The sequence below is a fragment of the Carex rostrata genome, chromosome 20, assembly GCF_964058835.1.
Source record: "Carex rostrata chromosome 20, lpCarRost1.2, whole genome shotgun sequence".
NCBI classification, from domain to species: domain Eukaryota; kingdom Viridiplantae; phylum Streptophyta; class Magnoliopsida; order Poales; family Cyperaceae; genus Carex; species Carex rostrata.
In genome coordinates, this window is record NC_135937.1 from 4,881,059 (window position 1) to 4,901,934 (window position 20,876).

At 34.4% G+C, this 20,876-nt stretch overlaps 4 protein-coding genes across 6 annotated transcripts; 1 reads left to right on the forward strand and 3 right to left on the reverse strand.

Annotated features, from left to right (window-relative positions):
* Positions 1-368: 368 nt before the first annotated feature.
* LOC144572382 (Regulator of chromosome condensation (RCC1) family protein) lies at positions 369-4,293 on the reverse strand. Its single transcript, XM_078321937.1, has 9 exons — positions 4,117-4,293; positions 3,589-3,862; positions 3,110-3,303; positions 2,970-3,017; positions 2,760-2,832; positions 2,418-2,589; positions 1,674-2,108; positions 836-1,027; positions 369-646 (listed from the first exon to the last, which is right to left on the reverse strand). The coding sequence occupies exons 2-9, from the start codon at positions 3,848-3,850 to the stop codon at positions 580-582; spliced, it is 1,443 nt and encodes a 480-aa protein (XP_078178063.1). The 5' UTR covers positions 3,851-3,862; positions 4,117-4,293; the 3' UTR covers positions 369-579.
* Positions 4,294-4,767: 474 nt separating this feature from the next.
* On the forward strand, positions 4,768-6,859 carry LOC144572825 (Thioredoxin superfamily protein). Of its 2 annotated transcripts, XM_078322499.1 has the most exons (8): positions 4,768-4,855; positions 4,924-5,071; positions 5,181-5,303; positions 5,407-5,450; positions 5,773-5,898; positions 5,979-6,063; positions 6,472-6,528; positions 6,624-6,859. In XM_078322499.1, exons 2-8 carry the CDS (start codon positions 4,937-4,939, stop codon positions 6,699-6,701), a joined length of 648 nt encoding a protein of 215 aa, XP_078178625.1. In that variant the 5' UTR covers positions 4,768-4,855; positions 4,924-4,936; the 3' UTR covers positions 6,702-6,859. The 2 variants fall into 2 exon arrangements, with proteins under 2 accessions (XP_078178625.1, XP_078178626.1); XM_078322500.1 differs by having other exon boundaries at positions 4,795-5,071.
* A 216-nt stretch (positions 6,860-7,075) lies between these two features.
* LOC144572826 (E3 ubiquitin-protein ligase At3g02290-like) lies at positions 7,076-10,612 on the reverse strand. 2 transcript variants are annotated; one of them, XM_078322501.1, is made up of 5 exons: positions 10,387-10,612; positions 9,692-9,933; positions 8,196-8,598; positions 7,599-7,708; positions 7,076-7,292 (listed from the first exon to the last, which is right to left on the reverse strand). In XM_078322501.1, exons 2-5 carry the CDS (start codon positions 9,794-9,796, stop codon positions 7,266-7,268), a joined length of 645 nt encoding a protein of 214 aa, XP_078178627.1. In that variant the 5' UTR covers positions 9,797-9,933; positions 10,387-10,612; the 3' UTR covers positions 7,076-7,265. The 2 variants fall into 2 exon arrangements, with proteins under 2 accessions (XP_078178627.1, XP_078178628.1); XM_078322502.1 differs by having other exon boundaries at positions 9,692-9,922; positions 10,366-10,612.
* Positions 10,613-14,774: 4,162 nt separating this feature from the next.
* LOC144572827 (uncharacterized) lies at positions 14,775-17,542 on the reverse strand. The gene is made up of 3 exons (XM_078322503.1): positions 17,254-17,542; positions 15,825-15,939; positions 14,775-15,029 (listed from the first exon to the last, which is right to left on the reverse strand). Exons 1-3 carry the CDS (start codon positions 17,473-17,475, stop codon positions 14,956-14,958), a joined length of 411 nt encoding a protein of 136 aa, XP_078178629.1. The 5' UTR covers positions 17,476-17,542; the 3' UTR covers positions 14,775-14,955.
* Between the last annotated feature and the right edge of the window lie 3,334 nt (positions 17,543-20,876).

Consider the following 20,876-nt stretch of genomic DNA (forward strand, 5'->3'; position numbering starts at 1 on the left):
AAAAAATCGCAGCAGATTTATTTCCCCGGAGGTTAGCCCATATTACGGACTAGAACGACCGACCTTAAGCGCTAGATAGTAGATACTACAACGATCGACCGACCATGAAAGCAAATACTGCTGGATACTAATAATAATTAATAACAGAATTACCTACAAAACATATCCTAAAAGTTAAAATTAGATTTAGAACTAAATGCTGTCAATTAATTGCGAATAATACCAAGAAAATAATTTGATTTAAAATTAAATGCTGTCAATTGATTGCGAATAATACCAAGAAATCATCAAATCAATTTGATTTAAAATTAAATGCTGTCAATTGATTTAGAATTAAATGTTGTCAATTAAGTGCGAATAATACAAAGTTAACCGTTACATTTTTCATTAATTATTCCACACGGAAATCAAGACCAGTTCAGTAAATACAACCAGAAGTTGCAAAATCAATGAGTCATGGTTTGACAAACCCAACGGGTCCTCTCCAAATTGCATCACAATTGAATAATTCACTATTTGGGGAACATGACTACTATACAAGTTCTAGAAAACCATAAAGAATAGATATTTGATAGAAATTCAAATATCTCCATCCATAATTTTTTTTTCTTCACAGCCACAACCTTCTTGCTCAAGCAAATGCTCCCTGCAGATACACACCAAAGCAAACAGTACTGTGACTTAAAAAAAACAGTAGAAATTCAAACAGAGAAAGACAGTAAAAACAGCAGTTGAATTTGCACAGTTCCTTGGATTCTATTTAATTTAAAAGAAATAGGCAGATAAAAATTCACTTGTCAGTTAAAACCTTAAAAAAAGAAAAAGGATCTCACACCTGAGTCTTTGACAGAGGCGTGCCAAGGAATCAGCAGCTGTACGAGATGCCACGTCCTCTATTAGATGAGAATTGGTGAGGTTAAGCGACTCAGCAAGTCTGAATTCACACAGTTCCTTGAGAGAGCGTGCATCGGTTAAGACTGCTGAGTGACCTCCTCCAGCTGCCAGCCTCCTCACCTCTCCAACACACCTAATCCAATATTTCATGAAAAAATAAAAAAGGACAAAATTAATTCAACATACAAGAAATTCACAAGCCAAAAAGCCCTTATAGGCAATAAATCTACATGTAAGCCTACTGTGGCATTAGATATTCAGAGCAGTTTTCTGCCATTACTTCAGGTTTAAAAATAAACATATGAAAAATTTGTCAAAAACAATGCAAGAATATAAAACCCCGAGTGGCTTATGTATTGATTGCCAAAGTGCATCCCGGCTTATGTATTGATTCCCAAAGTGCATCCCTTGTTAGATATTGAAAAGGGACCTCTGTCTTAAGGAAGATCAAAGAAGCTCCATATACTTTTATGATATAACACATTATGTGTTCAAGGTTTCAAGTGTAACCTCCTAAGATATCATGCCTGATAAAATTTCTACGAGGCATGTAACTTTAATAAATAAGACTAGTCAAGCACAACTACCTATATAAAAAGTGATAATAATTAAAAAGTCAGAGGGGTCATTAAACTTAGTAACAACAGATAGCACGTAATTCTCTTAATTCCCGATTTCTCGTCATGCAGGGTCCTTATTGCAAATTGAGCATACTGGAGGGACATTTTTTGCACTATAACAAAAGAAAACACATATGTTCTCTAAGCAAATACACGCACCAATCAACAGGAGAAGGAAACCAAGCATAAGTTGATTTCGCATTTGCAGCCTGACCATAACTATTATAACCCCAGCCATATATCCTCCCATCTCGCATTGACACGAGGGTGTGAGAATTGCCACATGTCACCAGTTGCACCCCATGTGGTATCACAAGGACAGGTATATTTCGAAGCATCATTTCAGACGACCCATCAGATGTGCAAGAAAAGGACCAGTTCATGGGCCCTAAACCTAGTTGACCCACATGACCCCCACCCCATGCATAGAGTGCCCCGCGTTCTGTTACAGCACATGTGTGGACCCCACCACATGTAACCTCTCTTATGAAAGTGCCTTCTAGAGAAACGACTCGTCTTGGTATCAGCTCTTTATCTCCTGACTGCAGGGAACAGTGCCCCAGCTGTCCCATGCTTCCAAGCCCCCAAGTGTACCTGAATAGAATAAACCAACTACTAAAGCAACTCTGCAAACAACACTGTAAGAAACTATAAAAAGGGTTTAGAAGATTTTGCTAAAAGGAGAGGTGATAGAATAAGCAATTCAGTAAACTTAAAAAGAACAAGATATCAGTTGTAAATTTGTATTTTACTTGAAAGTATAGAAAACAATTATCTAACAATTAATACATGCATCTAAACAAGTTAGTTAAGTAGATCGTCCTGTCATCAGATCAGCATTTTTTTTTTCTTTTCTGTTTCCTTTTTTATTTACACTTTTTCATCTTTTTGCGAGAAACTTACACCTCTCCAGAATCAGAGATTGCAGCTGTATGGTACTCTCCACATGCCACTTGTACAATCTTGATTGGTTCAGGAGCTTCGTCCAGAAACCTTGCATATGCATTCAATACACGTGGCCCCTGTAACCCTTCACACGTAAATCCTCTCCCCAGCTGGCCCCACTCATTGTAGCCTGGTAATATGTTATCACAGCGCAACTTAATTCCCTGTTATTTTACTGCTTTACAATTCTAGGAGCATTTTCTCATACAAACCAGCAACCACTTTCCTAGTACAGTTAGCTGAAAAATATACTGAGATATCTTCAAAAGATGATTCAAACCAGGAAAAGAGAGTTTTTACCCCATGCTTGAAGAAGACCTTCCTCAGAGAGAGCAACTACATGAACTGCGCCACATGATACCTGGCGGATGACCTGCTACCAGAGGGCAATTACTCCCAAATCGACTATGAAATGTAACTATACTAATAGTATCAAGTGACATGCAAAACAGTGGGTTGTATTGTACCAGTTGGTACAGTAAGCATAACATATCTCTGAATATCACTTACCGTATTTGGAGCAAATGCACCCCAGAACAATCTCGGATAGTCCGAACCCTGTCAAGAAAAGTCCAAGTGTTAAAATCTACAATTATAAATCGAAGTGGAAAAATCGATTTACTAAATTAGGACAGGTGGCTTTTGGAAACCTGATTTTGGCCCCAGACCCAAAGGCGACTTTTAGAGATAGAGCCATCATTTTCTCTAGGTTCAGCAAGAGCAGCTGTACAGTGGGCCCCACATGACACGTATTTAACAAATTCAGAATCCAGCAATTTCACCTTTTGCGGCTCCTTGCTACTCTCCTCTGTCCCATCTCCTAGCTGACCGAATTCATTGGAACCTACATCGCAAGTATACTTTTTTCATACTGGTAAAATTATGACTGTCAAAATGCACACCATATTATCAGTTGATTCCTTTTTCTTCTCTTTTCTCTGAGTTTTACCTTTCTATCGACCAATTTCTATGCTTGATAGCTGACCAAGCGTTATCAGCTCATAGACTATTTTAATTTTGTTTCATAGCTTGTACCTTTTTGGTAGTTATAGCGCTCAGAATTCAGAAATGAAGCGGTGAGTCAGAGACATATAGAAACAAACAATGAAGAATAAATTAGTAGACTGACCCCATGTATAGAGAGAGCCGTCAGAGGCGACAGCAGCAGTGTGCTCACGGCCGCAGGCCACATCCAACCAATGTAGATTCTTCTTCCACTTACCGTCTGAAATATTGAACAGATTGGAAGAGAGACTCTTTGGTATTCTCAGGTGGCGTAGATTCCCCTTTCGAGCTGTTTGGCCGCTCTCATTGTATCCCCATATGTATATCGCGCTCTTTGAGGGAATGTTCGCCTCTTGAATCCCGCATAATTTCTCGTCTACAACCATCTTTTGTTTGATCTATTCAGAAAACGGGATGAGCATTTTAAAGATAATTAGTTAGTTTTGAACACTTTTCTCCATCAATTAGCTTAATTGTTGACCAAATTATTTAATAGTTGGGACATTTCCCTCTGAGGGCTGATTTTGAGGAGAGATTTCAAAATGAAACAGACAAGAATTTAGATTGCAAAGCAATTTGGAGAATACAGAAAAACGCTTTTCAAGTAGTAACGAATAGCGGTTTCAAATCCAAAAGGAGATAAATTTCTTACCCAGTGGAAGAATCGAGAGAAATTGAGATTGCGAGGCTATCAAAGATGACCCAATAATAAAGCAATTGCAAAGACGAGTTTGCCTCAAGATTCTCCTCAATTCGATGAAATACTCGGTCAGCAGATATTTTTTGGGACAAATAACTTCCGTATTGGAGTATATTTCACCATAGCTTGACAAAAAGAAGTTATACGCTCAAACTAGTGATGAATTCTTTTGGGACGACAATTAGTTGAAGCGGGCCCGCTTGCCATAAATTGTGATTCTGCCGTTAATGCAGGTAATATTTTAAAAGAGTAGATTTCGCTTCATGGAGCGCAGAAACTATAGAATCAAAACAGCGTTACATATGGTTGGACAGTTGGTGATCTGCATGAAGCTAAAACTACTCTGTTAAAAAAATTCCCGTTAACGCATGGTCAATCGCTTCTGCTTCTCCGATTCTTCTTTTGATACACCGACGGACCGACCACTGTCCACGTGGCGATCACGAGGGCATTTAAAGATTAAGCGGTCAAATTAAGGCAAAGTCAAAAGATAGATGAACGGTCGAGATAGGTAGGGTATAATGTTCCTAAGAGGTAGGATAAGAAAAGGGCCTTTTCGTCCCACCTACCCCTGCTTCTCTGGAGACCTTTATAACATGGGGATAAATCTTCTTCAGCGTTTAAATCCAGCGAGACTCCATTCGATTCGGTCTTATTCTAAACTTTTTCTCGCGACGTTCGCTCGCAGCAGGTGCCTAATTCTCTCTATTTAAATTGATGTCTTGCTAATTATAATTGAATTGAAGTTTTTTCATCTAGTTCGTACGAAAAAATGGCTGATTCGAGCAACGGAAAGAAGCTAATTGAAATAGATGTTAGCTCAGACACCGTTTGTCCCTGGTGCTTTGTTGGGAAGACAAACCTCGACAAAGCTATTGAACAATCCAAAGACTCCTTTGATTTTAAGGTTATTCTTTCTCTCTCTCTCTCTCTCTCTGGACTCCAGCATTCATTTGGAAAATGTTGATTAAGTATTTAGTACATTTAATCATTTCATTTAAATTATGATATGGTAGGTACGTTGGCACCCATATTTCTTGAATCCATCTGCGCCAAAAGAAGGTGTGAAGAAGTCTGATTTCTTCGGCCAGAGATTTGGAGCGGCACAATTTGACCAAATGCAATCTCGTATGAGCCAGGTTTGTTTTTTATCCCTTAAAACGATTACTTTCTCTTCTCCAGATATTTAGAATTTGAACAGCTCAATTATTTAATTTATTTTTTCTGTGTAAAAATTGACAGATTTTTAGAGGACTTGGATATGATTATGACACTGCTGGGCTCACGTATGTGTATTTCTATTTCCTTTTGAAAATTTATACCTTCAATTAAAAATGAAAACTATCATCAGTATATATGCATTCAAGGATCTGGTACATAGTACCAGCCTGTTACATAATATGATCTGTACTGGTACATTAGGTACCACTGTATCAATGATACAAATTGAATTGCGCTTGATTTTGTTTATGTTATTAATTTCTGAATGAACTTTTCTAATGATCATGGCTTCCTGTGCCACTCAGTACCTGTACCAGTAAGGACCAGTTCTCAAATCTTGATACAAATCCACTTTTACATACTGATAGAAGGTGTGCTGTGATGTAGGGGAAATTCAATGGACTGTCACAGATTACTAACATATGCGGCAAAGCAAGGTTATGAAAAGCAACATGCTCTGGCTGGGGAATTGTTCATCAATTACCATGTTGAAGGAAAATACATTGGTGACAAGTATGTAGTGGTTTTTAAAATCTATATCAAATCATTAACTCATTTACCTTTAGTGATGTTGTTTCCATTGTGGATTTTAGGCAAGTTCTATTGGATGCTGCCAAAAAAGTTGGAATTGAAGGAGCAGAAGAGCTGCTCAATGATCCCAATAAAGGAGTTAATGAGGTATATTAGAGTATACAGTGGTTTATTTAAATTATTAAGATTTGCGATCAATTGACAATATTGACAATCGCTATATAAACATTTAAATTGAAACCAGACATTCGAATTTTAATATTCACTATATGCATACATGACAAAAGATACAATTTGATGGAAGTTTGCATACTTCATTGCCTTTGATGGAATATGTCAATCAACAGTCAAAATACATGAAATTTGATATAAAATCAAATCCATAAGGCTAACAATATGCGTTCAAGCTTTTCTCCTGTTTTTTAAACCTTATAGCTTGATCTGAGAACTGTTTTCAAATTCTCTAGTTTATCCACTGTTAATGGATTCCAACTCTTTTTATTAGGATCTTATTAGTGTTCAATTTTTTTTCTTTTTTTTGCTATTGTATTGAAGGTTAATGAAGAACTTGAGAAGTACTCTTCTCGCATTTCAGGAGTACCCCATTTTACGGTATGATACTTTCCTATCAAACCATGCTAGAATGTTGATTTTATGAATGATTGCTTGCATTTATCATTATTTTATCTTTTTTTTTTTCTTAACAGATAAATGGGATGTTTGAGATCAGCGGAGGACAACCACCAGAGGTTTTCCAGAGAGCTTTCAAAGCAGCAGTTCAGTAATGCCAGTAACAAGGCATATACAGAAAATAACTATATCTTATTTTTAAGCAACTCTATGAACAATTGACGTATAGAAAAAAGAATAAGAGGAGACATGTAATTTAGCATATATGATTGAACAATAAGCTACTTTCTGTATACATCTGATTGTTTTGTTATGTACCAAGTTTGCCCCTTAATACTGAAAGTAGTTTAAAATCTTAAATGCAACAATCTGCTTAAGAGTTGGATGTTACAAATTGATTTTAGGACCAAAAAGAAAAGGGCATTTTGTAAAAGATTGATCTGCATTGCTAACATCAGGTTGTGCAGAGGCACACTCTGGATGCAATAGAACAAAACAAAATTACCAATTTCATTAAGCTGTACGTCCATTTACCACCAGGCGAGCTATATTCCAAAAATAAATCATCGTTGACATTAAACAATTCTATACTAAATTGAAAGAATTAAACTCCTGTGGTTTTCAAATTTCATATTGTTGTAAAGCTGCTGCTTGGGATGAGGTATGTACATATAAGCCACAAGATCACTTGATATGTTTTCCAAGTGACTGGGCTATTTTCATGGATTCTCGGTGAACAACATCACCTGTGAGCAAAGAGTAACATGGTTTATTTACAGCAAAATAATAGTTCATCGAAAAATAATATATCTATAAAATTTACACTCAAGGATGTAAAATAAAGAAACCTTTTCAGAGCACCCTTGCAAAATATGAAAAATATCATATTCATCTGTAACCCTCAACATTATCATATGTATAAAATGTTTAACCTGGATAAAGCCTACGTACAGTAAATTGTCTTTTGCAACTTGTATACCACTTTTAGGGCTTTGAAAGGGGTACACGGTAAATTATCCCCAGAATGAAATTCAAGTGAAATAGTGGAATACCTTGGCACAAACGGGACAGGCTTGGCTCCTTTCCATCCATTCATAGATACAACCAAGGTGAAAATCATGGTTGCACTGTAAAAACATTCTCGGATTCTCTTCTGTGTACTCTGACATTGTATAATTGGTTGCAAAGAAAAGGCAAAAAACAATGTTTTGTTAAAGAAACCTTCAACTTTTGCATTGGTGTGTGTCTGCTTTTTATTTTTAAAAATGCCCCTCATCAAATCATATTTGGATATAAAATAGATATTTCTCCTACATGAAATTAGCAATCTACTTTCTCTGATTTTGGCAAACAATACCCAGTCCAAGGCCAAATCAATCTATTGAAAAGAAATTTACTTAAATTTAGAAGCAACTTTTTAATCTGTGTCTTGATATTGTTTGCTCGGTGCTCACTAAGAAAAAAAAGCTTAGAAAGGTTTGGAGCAAAGTTGTCAGTGTCTAACACGACACATCCATGTCCTGAAACCAAGTTAACAGGTGTGTGAGTGCTAGAAGTGTCCATCTCAAAAGTTGTACTTTAGGTATTATCTCAAAAGTTTCATGATAGATCCTGTCTTTTACAACCAAAAAACCGAAAACATAATGTACCTTCAAGACATATAGGGCAATCCTCGTCCTCAGAGGAGGAATCACTATCCCCAACTTGCACCTCATTTGCCAATTCATCATCCAGAACTACTTTCTTAACTGAAGAGCTGAAACAGCTCTCTTCAATCATGGTCCCATGCGATCCAATTTTGATATTAGAACTGCTTCTAAGAAGACATTTTGATGAGTCGTGGGACCCAGTTAAAGACTTGGTACGCCTGACCTGGCCATGAGAGCACCTGGGGTCGTCATAAGCTAGTGGTCTTGGGGGAGACCGGTAGGTATCCATTCCCGAGTTGTTATGTGATTGATCTGAGGAAGCATTTGAGGGGTTTGTTCTCTGTCCAGGCAAAGGGGAAATGCGGCTTTGCTCTGGGTTCCCTCTTTGGAACAAGGATGCATACTGTTCCAACATAATTAGAAGATTATTGTAAGTTTTATTTGCATCCATAAATTTCCATTTTTTTCATGCTTTGTATTAATATTCTCAGATTAATTCAGGCTTAAGGAATGGGAGACAGCTCAAATGAAGCTTAAAAATACAGGCAGAACAACCAAAATAAACTGTATCCATCTAAACAAAGATACAATATGCTTGGAACTGTACCAGTTGCTCTTGATAGATGTACATACTAGTAAAACCGCAATGTAAGATGACACCAATGAGCTCTCATCTGCATTATTTATGTACCACACTTGTGTGAGAATATGCGCAGGTACTAGTCAGTAAAGCTTGCACCACACACTAACATCTGATGGTCAAGTATGATTGTAACTCTTTCCCTCTTATTTCCTTTTTTATTATGTATTTTGGATTTTTTTTAGTTGACATTGTTAATTAAACTGCAGCTTTTAGTGCATTCAGATCTTTTGAACCAAAATGCCGAACAAAGTGTAGAACAGGTACTGGCAAGTTCCACTGTTATCATCTGATACTGCAATCATTGAATTATACAAACAACAGATCTAGCAATCTCTTGTCTCTAATTGAGTAGCACTTGCCATTCAATGATAGGATGTGATTACAAAGGAAATATACACTAAAATGAAGTATTCCAAACCAATTTCTCTTACTAACACCACAGAAATTTACACAAATCATACAGCCTTAAATTTGTTGCTGATTGAACCTTAGAGAGCTTACCAGCAATTCTTATAGACAATTGATTTTCTTAAAAGCCAAAGGAATTGAATTTCTCCTCAAAGCTTCAATTCCAAGCCAAATTGTTTATCATTAGCATGAACTAAATGCCAAATACCCAGGTGCCTTAATGCAAATGATATGAACTTGTTATCATACAAATTAAACTACTGTACCAAGAAAATCAACGTACTGACATAACAGTTTATAGTGAAACTGTTGTATCAAAACAACACAAGATGTAATAAAAACATTTATTCGTTTCAGTTTGAACTAAATAGAAGAATTTAAGTTTAATAACATAGTTGGGTATGCGAACCCTACCTTATATAAAAAAATAATCTTAATAACATACCACATTAATGAAAGGTTGAACAGACCACTGCAAGCAGAGGCATTGAGTATCCTGCGATTCATCATTGGAGTTTTCCCCGCTGAAGCATCCAAATACCACACCCATAAGTACAATTAGCACCCGAAAACTTTCTTAATTGTGGTTGATGCTCCACAATTTCAAAGAAAAGTTAAGGAAACGTCATGAAATTCAGAACCTTGTCTCTTTCACAAATGAAGCAGCTTGAACCTTCTCTAGAGATGCTGTTGAAGATAAAAATACATTAGACAAATATACACGATATGGACTATAATCTCAAAAATAGAGATGCTAATATAGGAGATATTTGTATAAACTTGTCGAGCAATTTCTATAATTATCTAAAAGTAGTAGTTACAGAAATATCAACCTGTGTAAAAAGAACGAAACAAACAATCTAAATTAGAAAATTCGCTTGATAAATAGCATTTGAATAACTTTTCTTAGCCAATAAAAAGGAGTATTAACAAAACTTCGATGGAAGGATGAGAGAAACTAAAAAGGGGAATTAAAAAAAAAAAAAAACTCAGCACAGTAAATCGAAGTGCCAACTAAAGCTCAGACCTATTTCCCTAATCCCATAAAAAGCAGCCTAATACCTCATCATAATCTCAAAAATAAGAAAGAATCCGAAAGAGACGGAAAAAATCAGACACGATTTCAAGAGATGCGATTACCAATCTAATAATTGGAGAAGCACGACACCGAGAATAGAAAGAGCGATATTGATTGATAGCGAAAACAATCAGAAGATGTAATAAATTTGAAACCTCCGAAATAGATTTGGTATATAGAATCGCTGCCAAGATTCTTTCACGGAAAAAGAAGGAACAAAATTTAAAAGCGCGGAGAGGAATCTCGGAAGAAAATATGAAAGGACTCTCAGAGGGATGGAAGCTGAAAATTGATGAAAGATTGTATCACCCTGTATTTTCAACTAATACTCCGATGAGCCTATTTTGACGGTTCGATCAGCTAAGGCCTTGGATTAAAACACGGTTAGATGCTGTCCTGAGGAACAACTGAAAATTTTTGGGTGAATTTATCGACTCATGTCCTTTATGCTAAAGCTAGTGTTTCATTATGAGCTATGGAATTTAGTAAATAATACATCCTGACTAAGACCTATAACCTCCAATTTGACCAACACTGGAGATATCCCTTTCACTACAGATGCGTACAAGTAATCAACTCATGAGTTAATGATAAGTGATTGCTGATGGCTGATACTTTGAAGGTGTCAAGTACGGATGAATATTGTAATCTTTATCCAACTTATAAATTTGTTAACTTATGACCTTATTATATTTTAATCTTAAGAATTCAGGGGCTCATTAAAATAATATTGGGAAAACGAGAACTAGTCTCTCTTTGAGGAATGGAGAGGAAAGGGTATGAAAGTGACTTGCCAACTGGGCACCAAACACCGAATACACATCCTCTCATTAGTGGATCCGAACCGTTCTTTTTAACTTGGCACGATGGTGCTTTTGAGCGGGTTCTGCTCCGTTCCGACATGGAGTGCGTATCCTCTGAGATATCTCAACTTTTGCGTGACCGACGTGTCCGGTGCCTATTCGGGGGTGATGTAGGGGTCCTTATTATTTGTGCAGAACGTATTTAAACGATTGGGATTTTCCACAAAGTCACGCAAAGTTTGAGATATCTCAGAGGATACGAATTCTCCGAGATGAGCGTTTTCGATGTATGGTCTAGGTATATCGGAACCGTTAGATTAGGATCGGACGGAACCTTCACAATCATGTACTTCGTACTGATACTTGGTCAAGTTTATCGTATACTGTCGAATCCGGAAGTAGACGCTCCAGATTTTCTTGAAACCGTTTAAAATGACCCGACTAGCAAGCTCAAATCCCAATACCTTGCTTCAACCGTTAGCATGATTAAGGTTATTCTAATACCTAGTACGGGCCTCCCCTCAAAAAAAAAAAATATATTAAGGTTATTCTCTGACCAATAAAAAGAAGTAGCTTGAGAGAGTTGAATTCAGACCCAGACATCGACTGCAATACCTGACCGTGTAGAATGAGATCTGAGTCGTCCGTTTAAATCTGACCTGAGATTTAAATAAACTCCGAATTAATTTGATCTGTCTTGCATAGTCAGTAAAGGATACTCAATTAAAAGTTAATTGTGTATGAAAAGAGTTTTCGTGGAAAGTGTCAAGGGTATAAATTAAATTGTTTCCATTGCTATTGCTATCTCTTGATTCTTAACTTTCCGTTGGATGTATTCGGAAATAGCAAGTATAGTGCTAATTTATAATTAATGCTATTCTATTATTTGAATGGATTAGCAATAATAGCACTAATTTTAAAAATAGCTATATTCATAGAGTGATTCAAACGTAGAATAGTGGAGAAAAATAATTATTAACTAAAAAACAATGCTAATCTCATACTATTTTTGACAATCCAAACACACTCGTTATGTCTTCTTTTAATTGTGTTACTATTTTCTACTTCCTCGTTTTCTTTATAAATTTTAGGGAGTAAAAATTTATGATATAGTTAAGACTGAAGTAGTATGTATCTAAACTTATTACTAGGTGAGTTTAAATTTAATATTTATTGAATTAGACTTAAACAATGAATTTAAACCGTTAAAATTGATATAATTCATGAGTGACATATTTATATTTTAAATTTAGATATTCATTTTGTATAGAGTTGAGCTTTTAGAAAAAAAAAGTTTATAATGTATATTCATGAGAATCTAACACAGCCCAACGAAATGGTTAAAAAAAAAAAGGTATTTTCGGTACTTATTTAATGTATACTCCCTTTCTACTTTTGTTGTTATTAGTGTTAAACAGTTTTTTTTTTGTCATAGTATATACTTAATTGGAGCTTACTCAAGGTCCTTGGTAGTCGAAATAAATTCTTGTTTAATTAATCTAACGTAATACCATGAAATAATAATGTCTTCATTCATTGTAAAAAGGACGGCCATTTTTATTAATACTTTAAACAAAAAGTTAATTTTAAAACTGCCCTCATGTTTGATTTTTTTTTTTTTTTAAATGCCCCGACCGCTAGGTCCACGGGTGGCCCATTCCCCATAACGGACCGCCTGGCCCATGGGCGATCCTCTAGGGACCAACCCCCCCCCCCCCCCCCACTTGTGGTCCGCTATTTTTTTTTTTTTTAGAGATGTGATCTTAATATTTTCATTTGTGAAGTTTTCGTTTTTTTTTGTTTATGGTGTATGCCAAAAATATAAGACATTTGATATATTTATGAATGATGTCATAACTCTTTATAACTTTGATTTGATTTGTCAGTTGGATATCATAAGTCTAAAGATAATACTAATTAAGGACTTAGCCTTGATTCAAAAATTTCTAAGCCCTGACAACTTGTTGATCTTCTTCTCTTTATTTCTAGTACTAAAACAGTAGTTTAGAGTTACTAAAATATGTTCAAACCTCAAATTAGATCTCTGTCCATGCACAAGCACCCTAGACTAATCTCTGGTTTGGTACCAAGTCCAAACTCAGCAGCCAAGCACTAGGCAAAAGCCACTGGTATAGTGCAATGCACTGAAAACATCAAATTTGACCTTTGCTGGTAAATTAGCAAATATGGATTGATAGAGGGGACCAAACTGCAAAAGTAATTACACCAGCATGTAGAGCATTCAAAAATACACAGAATTGACCTAAATTTCAATTTATTTGGGTTGTTCTATAGTTAGTTATGAATTTCTAAAGTTTAGTTTTTAAAAAAACTTTAAACAATCATAACTTTGGCTAGGAAAGTTGAATTTGCGCGTATGATCACTTTTCGGAAAGGGGGAACGAGACGGATCCATGGGTCTGGCAGTCGGGGCATTTTTAAAAAAAAAAATCAAACATGAACGCAGTTTTAAAATAAACTTTTTTTTAGGGTATTAATAAAAATGGCCGTAAAAAATATAGATTGCTAATGCATCATGAATTAGCAGTCCCGTTATCACCGAGCTCAAAATAAATGAAATCAGTAATAGCACAAGCTAACTATTCACCTACATCTTTCTGCTTCACCATGAGCAATTATTTTAAAAATGATGCTATTAAAATCAGCAATTTGGCATCTACCCTTTATATACCATCCTCTCTTTTTTTCTTGGTACATTGTAACACAAATCAAAAGGACAAGTAAATGAAGAACAAACACTGCTTTTAATAAATACCTTTTTCTTTTGCAAGATTTCTATTAAGTGACTAGAGATAAAATGTTTATTTGAACAAAAGAGCAAAAAAGAACAAACCACGTGAAATGATTCATCTTTCCAACTCACCAAACTTTGTCTAGCAATTGGGAACAAAACAAAAAGTGGTATAAACAGAGTGCAAACTTATGACAAGTTCACTTGCAGAAATAAGCACAAGTCTCTTCCTTTTATTCAATTCGACATATTTTTTGTATGTGGGTCTCTTGTTTTTTATGTTCATGTTTCAATGTGTCTTGTGTTTTATGTTCATGTTTTCAAGAGTAAATATTCCATTTCATTTAAATGGAAACACCAAATCCATTGGTTTCCTCATTTATAAGGTTTCCTCATTATAAATGAGGAAACCAATGGATTTGGTGTTTCCATTTAAATGAAATGGTATATTTACTCTTTCAGTGTTTTTGTCTTTTTAGTTTTTATTATGCATGTTTTCTTTTGATTCTAAAACAGTGTCATGATTTACTGGTTAGCGTAGTAACAAAATTTGCTAAAAATTCAAATGCATTTCTATACAAACAAACAAGTTAACCGGATCCTAGAATAATCCTTGAAACTTTCACAAAGTTTGTTTTTCTTTGTAGCATTCTGATGGACATCGGATCAAATTGGTAAGCATTTTGATTTGCATCAAGATTTGTGCACACTTGATCCTCACATATCTTGACATGGATCGAACATCAGCAACCCAATTTGAGAATAGTTGAGGAATAAATAGTTCGGCTAGTTTTTTTTTTGGCAGCACTCAATAAGTATTTGAAAAAAAGAAATTTTCTGCCTGAATCATGGGTTGGGGATGCCATGCAGTGTTTGCTTCTGTGAGGTCAAATTATAAGCGTCTCAAATTAAGGTACTTGCATAATCACAAAAATATAACACTAATTAATCAACAAACTATTTTACACTAAAAAAATTCAGAAAAGCTATCAATCATCCATGATTTGAAGGCAAAAAAAGAGTTATAAACCATAAATTGAACAAAATGCTAAAAGGCACAGATGGTTTTAAATGCCCTAACGGACCCGGCGATCCCGGTCTTCTTGACCTAACCCCAGTGATTTCTGCGCATTTGCAATCCCCTCCTCATCTGAGAAATGTAAATTTCACAAGAGCTTAATAAAAAAAAATGCCACAATACATTTGTTACAAGTTGCAAGAGATAATTCCTCCCTTACATAAAGTTTACAAATTCAAGTATGTACTCACATGTATCTTTCAACAATGTGAAGTATAATAACAATACCAGTAACATTTAAGCACACTAATCTATTATCAAATACTCGATACACTTTCCAGTAAGGAATTCCTCAAAGTTAGAGATCGTTGATCTGCAACAATTACCTGACAGCCTGATTACTCAAATTCATATAATTTTTGTAACGATTTATTAACCTGCTTGGCTGCTTTACACAATTTTTTGTTTATACTAAGAAGCCTAAAATGTGAAGGGTTGATATCCACTAACAACAGCTTAAATTGGCAACTCTTTTTCAATTCAACTCGAAAAGATTTTTATATATTGAAAAAATTTAGAGACATGTTGTTAGCCTTCTAGACTGGTTTGTGCATCAATTTTCATGAATTTGAATGTTATTTGGTATTAAATCAAATGTTGTCAAGTCATTTGACAAATGGTGAAACTTGCATCAGATTTCATCATTTTTCATGTGCATGATGTGCATAAAGTATAGATTATATTTCAATTACCAGATTTCAAAATTACAAATCATTTTAGACAATTGCAAAAATTGTCCAATTAATCTGTTGTCAATAAACCAAACCCAAATCTGCTGTCCATTCATTTTCAGGTCGGGTCAGGTTGGTAAATTTACAAACCAATTGAAACCAATCTTAGAATTACAAAGAGATACCAGAAACATACCCCAAAACTGCGTGAAAATGCGCAAGAAGAAGTTGATGTTGCGGGAAACATTATATGCCATGACAGGTGGCAGAGGCTTCACCAGCGTATCCACAGTAAAAACCCGTCCCAGGAACTGCTTTCCACAAAACATCACGAGTTAGTGTACCAGTAAACCAAATAAAAGCCCACAACAAACCATAAATTAAACAAAAAAATCAATAATAAATAAAGGGGGAATTTCATGTATCCCCCTAAAAACCTTGAAATTACGTATTTCCCCCTCTAAAATTCATTATATCATATTTACCCTTCTAAAGTTCAAGAACTCACAAATTTATCCAATTTACTGATTTTTCTAATAAAACTCATTTTAAATAAATAAATTATCCATTTTACCCTTTCTCCTTTACTGATTTGTGCCATTGCTGTGCATTAAGATTCGTGACATTGCCTTCAGTTAGATTAAAATTTTGCCGTCAACTAAGGATACCTCCGTCAATCTCCTTCCTTCTATTGAACGAACCAGTCTCTCTGTCTCTCTCTCCCTCCCTCCTTCCCTCCCACCCGTCCGCATCCTTTTCAACTAGAGTATCTGGAGTGACCTCGATTCCTCATTTCTAACTTCCATGTCCTCGTTAGTTTTTTTACTAAGGTTTCATTCCTGATCTAATTTTCATTCAGAATCTTGAAGGTTGAATCAAGGTCATCCATATTTTTCTTGGTAGTAGAGCGGATATCCATATATCTTCTTAATTCTTCTTTTTACGATCTCAATTGCTGTGATTCTTGCTTCTATTTTCAATTTTTAAAGCTTGTTTATCAGTATCTCTTGTTTTTTATAACACATTTCATTTCTCAGCCCAAGCTAAGTCCGAGCCTATTTTTTTTCTTAGCAGTTTTTTAATTAAAGATTTCCAGTGCAGTTCCTCAATCAGATCACATAAACGTACAGAAAGTACCTTACTATATTTTAGATTTCTCAATTGCTGCTGACGGAATTTTAAGGGAGAGCTCCGTCAAATTGAGATCTAGCTGATGATACCAATCTTACAGAAGGATCAAACGGTTTCTCTTAGAGAGAGGGGAGGGAGAATTTTAATTTTTGTAATCAAGGGTAAAATGGGTAATTTATATATTTAAAATGAGTTCTATTAGAAAAATCAGTAAATTGGGTAAATTTCAGTTCTTGAACATTAGAAGGGTAAATATGATATTAACAATTTTAAAGGGGCAAATACATAATTTCAAGATTTTTGAGGGGGTATATGAAATTCTCCCATAAATAAATGCCAGTAAATGAGTACTGGTATTGTACTGGTACTGAATATGAAAATAGCAGGGCCATGGTCTCCCAATTCCCTCCATTTACTCCAAATATTACGGGGTATTTACACAAATTACAAGTTTCAAAAGGGCAAAGAGGTAAGAAATTGCAGTGGATGGATACCTGCATATTGCGCTGGAAACTGTAGCGAAGTTCAGGGTCGAAAACGGGCTCGTCATCGTCGAAATCCGATTTCTTTGCGGATTTCTTAGCGGGCACGTGCAAGGTGGGGTCGGATCCGGGTTGCCTCGTGATCTTCATCTTTGCATCCTCGAATATGTCCGATTCGTTGTCGTCGACTCCGCGCCATGGCGCTGACGACATCAACTCTTTTTTCTTTCCCATGGCTAGAAAACGCGAGAGAGAGAAAGCGAGAGACGATAAGGTTCTCAGGTTGGAAAAGAATAAATTAGTTTTATTGGGCTTAGGATATGGACTAGTATGTGTGCTAGTTGTATCAAGAGGCGAGAACTAGGTGGTAAGTAGCTAGCAGTTTACTTTGTTTTATTGGGCTTCGGCCCAATAAAACCTCACCTTTTGATACAAACTAGTTAGTGTTAATTATGTTACCTCTCAGAAGTACATTTTAATAATAAATATTATTTTTTCAATATAAATTAGTAATTGTGATTTAATATGTAATTGTGATGTATTTACAATTTAGGTACAACGCAATTTCAGAATCAGATTGAGCGTTTAAAGGTCAATATTGTCAATTGGAGGTTGTATGTGAGTTACTACGACGATCTACCTTGGCACGAGATAAGAGACCAACAGATGTTTACATGTCATGTGTGGTGCATCTACTTTTGGGAGATATAGATTCACTGTCCTGAGAGAGTTCTTCGGCGGTTCAAATTATTTCAGACAGTTCCTCCGCCAGCTCCATGCACCACCCTTTGAATATATTGAAGACCTTCGCTCATGGAACCGTGGGAGCGGGTTGTCAAATGACGGACAAGGCGCTCAGGTTTTTTTTTTTTTCCTATTTAACGCTCCAATTAACAAAGCCAAATTAATTAATGTTATAACATCTATATAGTTTGCTAAATTAACGCTCTAAATTTCTTTTGACTTAATTTATTATTTGGTTAATTATTTTGAAACATTCATTAAAGGAAAAAAAAATTCGTTGATTGAATTTTTAAGCATGCACGCAAAGAAACATTAAAAAATTATTATATCCTGAGTTCACACTTGCTAGACATTGGATATTGTATTATATCCTGAGTTGAATATATGTCCCTTTTGAAATTATTCTGACAACATAATCCCATTCACAGGTTAGAAATTACCAATTAGAAATAAATGAGAGGCATCTTTTACATTGTAACACATCTGACAAGTTTAATTAATTTCCTTGCCATCTCCCTTTGCTATATTCTGCTATATTTTCTTTAGCAAGAATTTTATTTTTTCTGTAAATTTTCACATTGATTATAATATCATTAATATTAATTTTTCTTTAGCAAGAATTTTATCTGATGTGGATAGTTTTCCATTACAGTAAGACATATTTTGTTATATATTAGCTCTTGAGATTAAAAAAAATGTATATTGATTGGGTAGTATAAATCCCATTGCATTATACCACTATACAGATGAAACTATATATCCAATATAATATATATACATCAATAATTTAGAGTTGTTTCAGCTATTATTTAGAAGAGACGGCTCAATTCCAATTTTAAAACCTTCTTTCTTTTATTTGAAACAAAAAATGATAAATAAAAGTTTGATGAATGATTAATATTTTAAGGAAAATATAACACTTTAAGTATCCATACTCCAAACTTTTGAACTCATAGTTACAATTATTTCATGCTTTACATATGAGTGTTATGTGTCCGATATACAATCAATCAATCATGTTTTTTTCTTTCTTTTTTTCAATTCAAGCTATTTTTGCTGAGTTGGTTAATTGTTCCGTATGAAAATGCCTCTTCATCACCAATTCATTTTGTAGAGGACCATATGCCTATATAAATACACTATTTTCATTTTTAGAGTTCAACCCTTTCTTATTAATTCAAAAAGTAAAAAAAAAAAAATTCTAACGTTATAAGACTAATTGAAATCAAGATGAATATGGTAGAAATAAAAATATAATATATAGGAGTAATTAAATCAAGAGAAATAAAAATAGCCATACGCCTATACCATATCTCTTGCTATTATCATTTGGAACAACATGCCAAATGTCTTTATCATTTGGAACAACATGACATTAATAACCATTGAATCACGAAGGTTGTTGATCTTATTAATTAATAATAATTATATGTAAAACAGTTCCTTAAAATACTTTTATGGTAGATAGATTAATGATATCTGGTCTAACAATTTTGATCAAGTAGCTCAAATTAAGAGATTAATCTAACATGTAATTATGACAGTCTAATAACGGTTTTGAAAAAATTCGGTAAAAGATATTTATAAAATAAAAATTGTTTGGTTATCCATATAATTGTATCATTAATGTTGAATTATTGATTATTTCTGAAAAAAAAAATCATGTTGTTGATGTTTTTGTTCTAAATGTTTATCATATATGTTATTGTTATCTATCTCTAGTTTTTTTTATTTTTTTTTTATTTTCTGAATGGGTTGCAGCTCTCTTAATTTCTTACAACAATGATAGCTGTTGCAAAATAAGATCCAACAATTTAATGTATCCACCTATTTAATCTAGGATTAATTTTTGTGTGCCCTCTTATTTTGCTAAATTTCTTATTTATCTTTCAAGACTTTAATTAATATATTATATTTATTTCTCAGCTCTTTCAATTTTTTTTATATACCCTCTATCTTTTTGGAATGCACGAATTTCAAAAATAATTGTTTTTTATGCACAAATTTTGAAATGGATGAAATGGCGGATTTAGAATAGCAGAGAATCACAACCAAGGTTCTAAATAGCGTGCGATGGCGGCGCCGCTATAGCGATTTCAGATTATAAAAGCTATGGCACTATCAGCGTTATAGCACGCTATAGCAGCGCTATATGGCCATAGCGTCATTTTTTTAACCATGCCGCTATGACACGATAAACGCGATTTAAACATTTCATCAGAACAGATTTGTTTCCCTTTTAATAATGAGATGTGTGTGCTTCGGACATTATTAAAAAAACAAAAAGGAGATGTCAGTGATGGATTTGAGCGTACAATCTCTCTAATCGATTTTACATAAAATCTGATTGCATAATTTTGAAATAATTGCCAATTAAATTTATATATATATATATATATTTTTTAATTTATGTATAGAACTCAAAGCCCCATCAGCCATGGAACCGATTTTTTTATTTATATCCAAAAATTAAATTAAATTTCAAAAAATAACCGAACCGGATGTCAAATTTGAAATCTACCCAAACCGGTTAACCGTTAACCGGACCAAATTTCCGGTTAACGGTTAACCGGACCTTTTCAAAATGGTTCGGTTAACCATTAACCGGACCCAAACCATGGGTCCGGTTAATGGTTAACCGGATTCGTTGGTTCGCTGAACTGTTAACCGAACCCAATTTTTTTTTTTTTTTTTTTTTTTTAAAACAGAAAATTTTAAATGCATATGTATATGTATTTTTTTATTTTATATGTATATTTTTCTATAATTTTAAATTTCAGATTTGATTTACAAATTTTTTTTGTGTAAATTTGATAAATCTAAATACGAATTTTATTTTATATGTATATGTAGATTATATAGAATATATAGTGTTTAGGGTTTAGGGTTAG

Coding starts and splice junctions, on each gene's coding strand:
- LOC144572825 (XM_078322499.1), top strand. CDS start 4,937: ATGGCTGATTCGAGCAACGGAAAGAAGCTAATTGAAATAGATGTTAGC. Junction 5,304..5,406: donor TGCAATCTCGTATGAGCCAG/GTTTGTTTTTTA, acceptor AAAAATTGACAG/ATTTTTAGAGGACTTGGATA. Junction 5,451..5,772: donor TATGACACTGCTGGGCTCAC/GTATGTGTATTT, acceptor GCTGTGATGTAG/GGGAAATTCAATGGACTGTC.
- LOC144572382 (XM_078321937.1), bottom strand. CDS start 3,850: ATGGTTGTAGACGAGAAATTATGCGGGATTCAAGAGGCGAACATTCCC. Junction 3,018..3,109: donor GGGTCTGGGGCCAAAATCAG/GTTTCCAAAAGC, acceptor TTTTCTTGACAG/GGTTCGGACTATCCGAGATT. Junction 1,028..1,673: donor TTTCCTTCTCCTGTTGATTG/GTGCGTGTATTT, acceptor ATATTGGATTAG/GTGTGTTGGAGAGGTGAGGA.
- LOC144572827 (XM_078322503.1), bottom strand. CDS start 17,475: ATGGGAAAGAAAAAAGAGTTGATGTCGTCAGCGCCATGGCGCGGAGTC. Junction 15,940..17,253: donor GTTTCCAGCGCAATATGCAG/GTATCCATCCAC, acceptor TGTGGAAAGCAG/TTCCTGGGACGGGTTTTTAC. Junction 15,030..15,824: donor CATTTTCACGCAGTTTTGGG/GTATGTTTCTGG, acceptor TACATTTCTCAG/ATGAGGAGGGGATTGCAAAT.
- LOC144572826 (XM_078322501.1), bottom strand. CDS start 9,796: ATGGGTGTGGTATTTGGATGCTTCAGCGGGGAAAACTCCAATGATGAA. Junction 7,709..8,195: donor TTGCCCTATATGTCTTGAAG/GTACATTATGTT, acceptor ATACAATGTCAG/AGTACACAGAAGAGAATCCG. Junction 7,293..7,598: donor CCTGTCCCGTTTGTGCCAAG/GTATTCCACTAT, acceptor CTTTGCTCACAG/GTGATGTTGTTCACCGAGAA.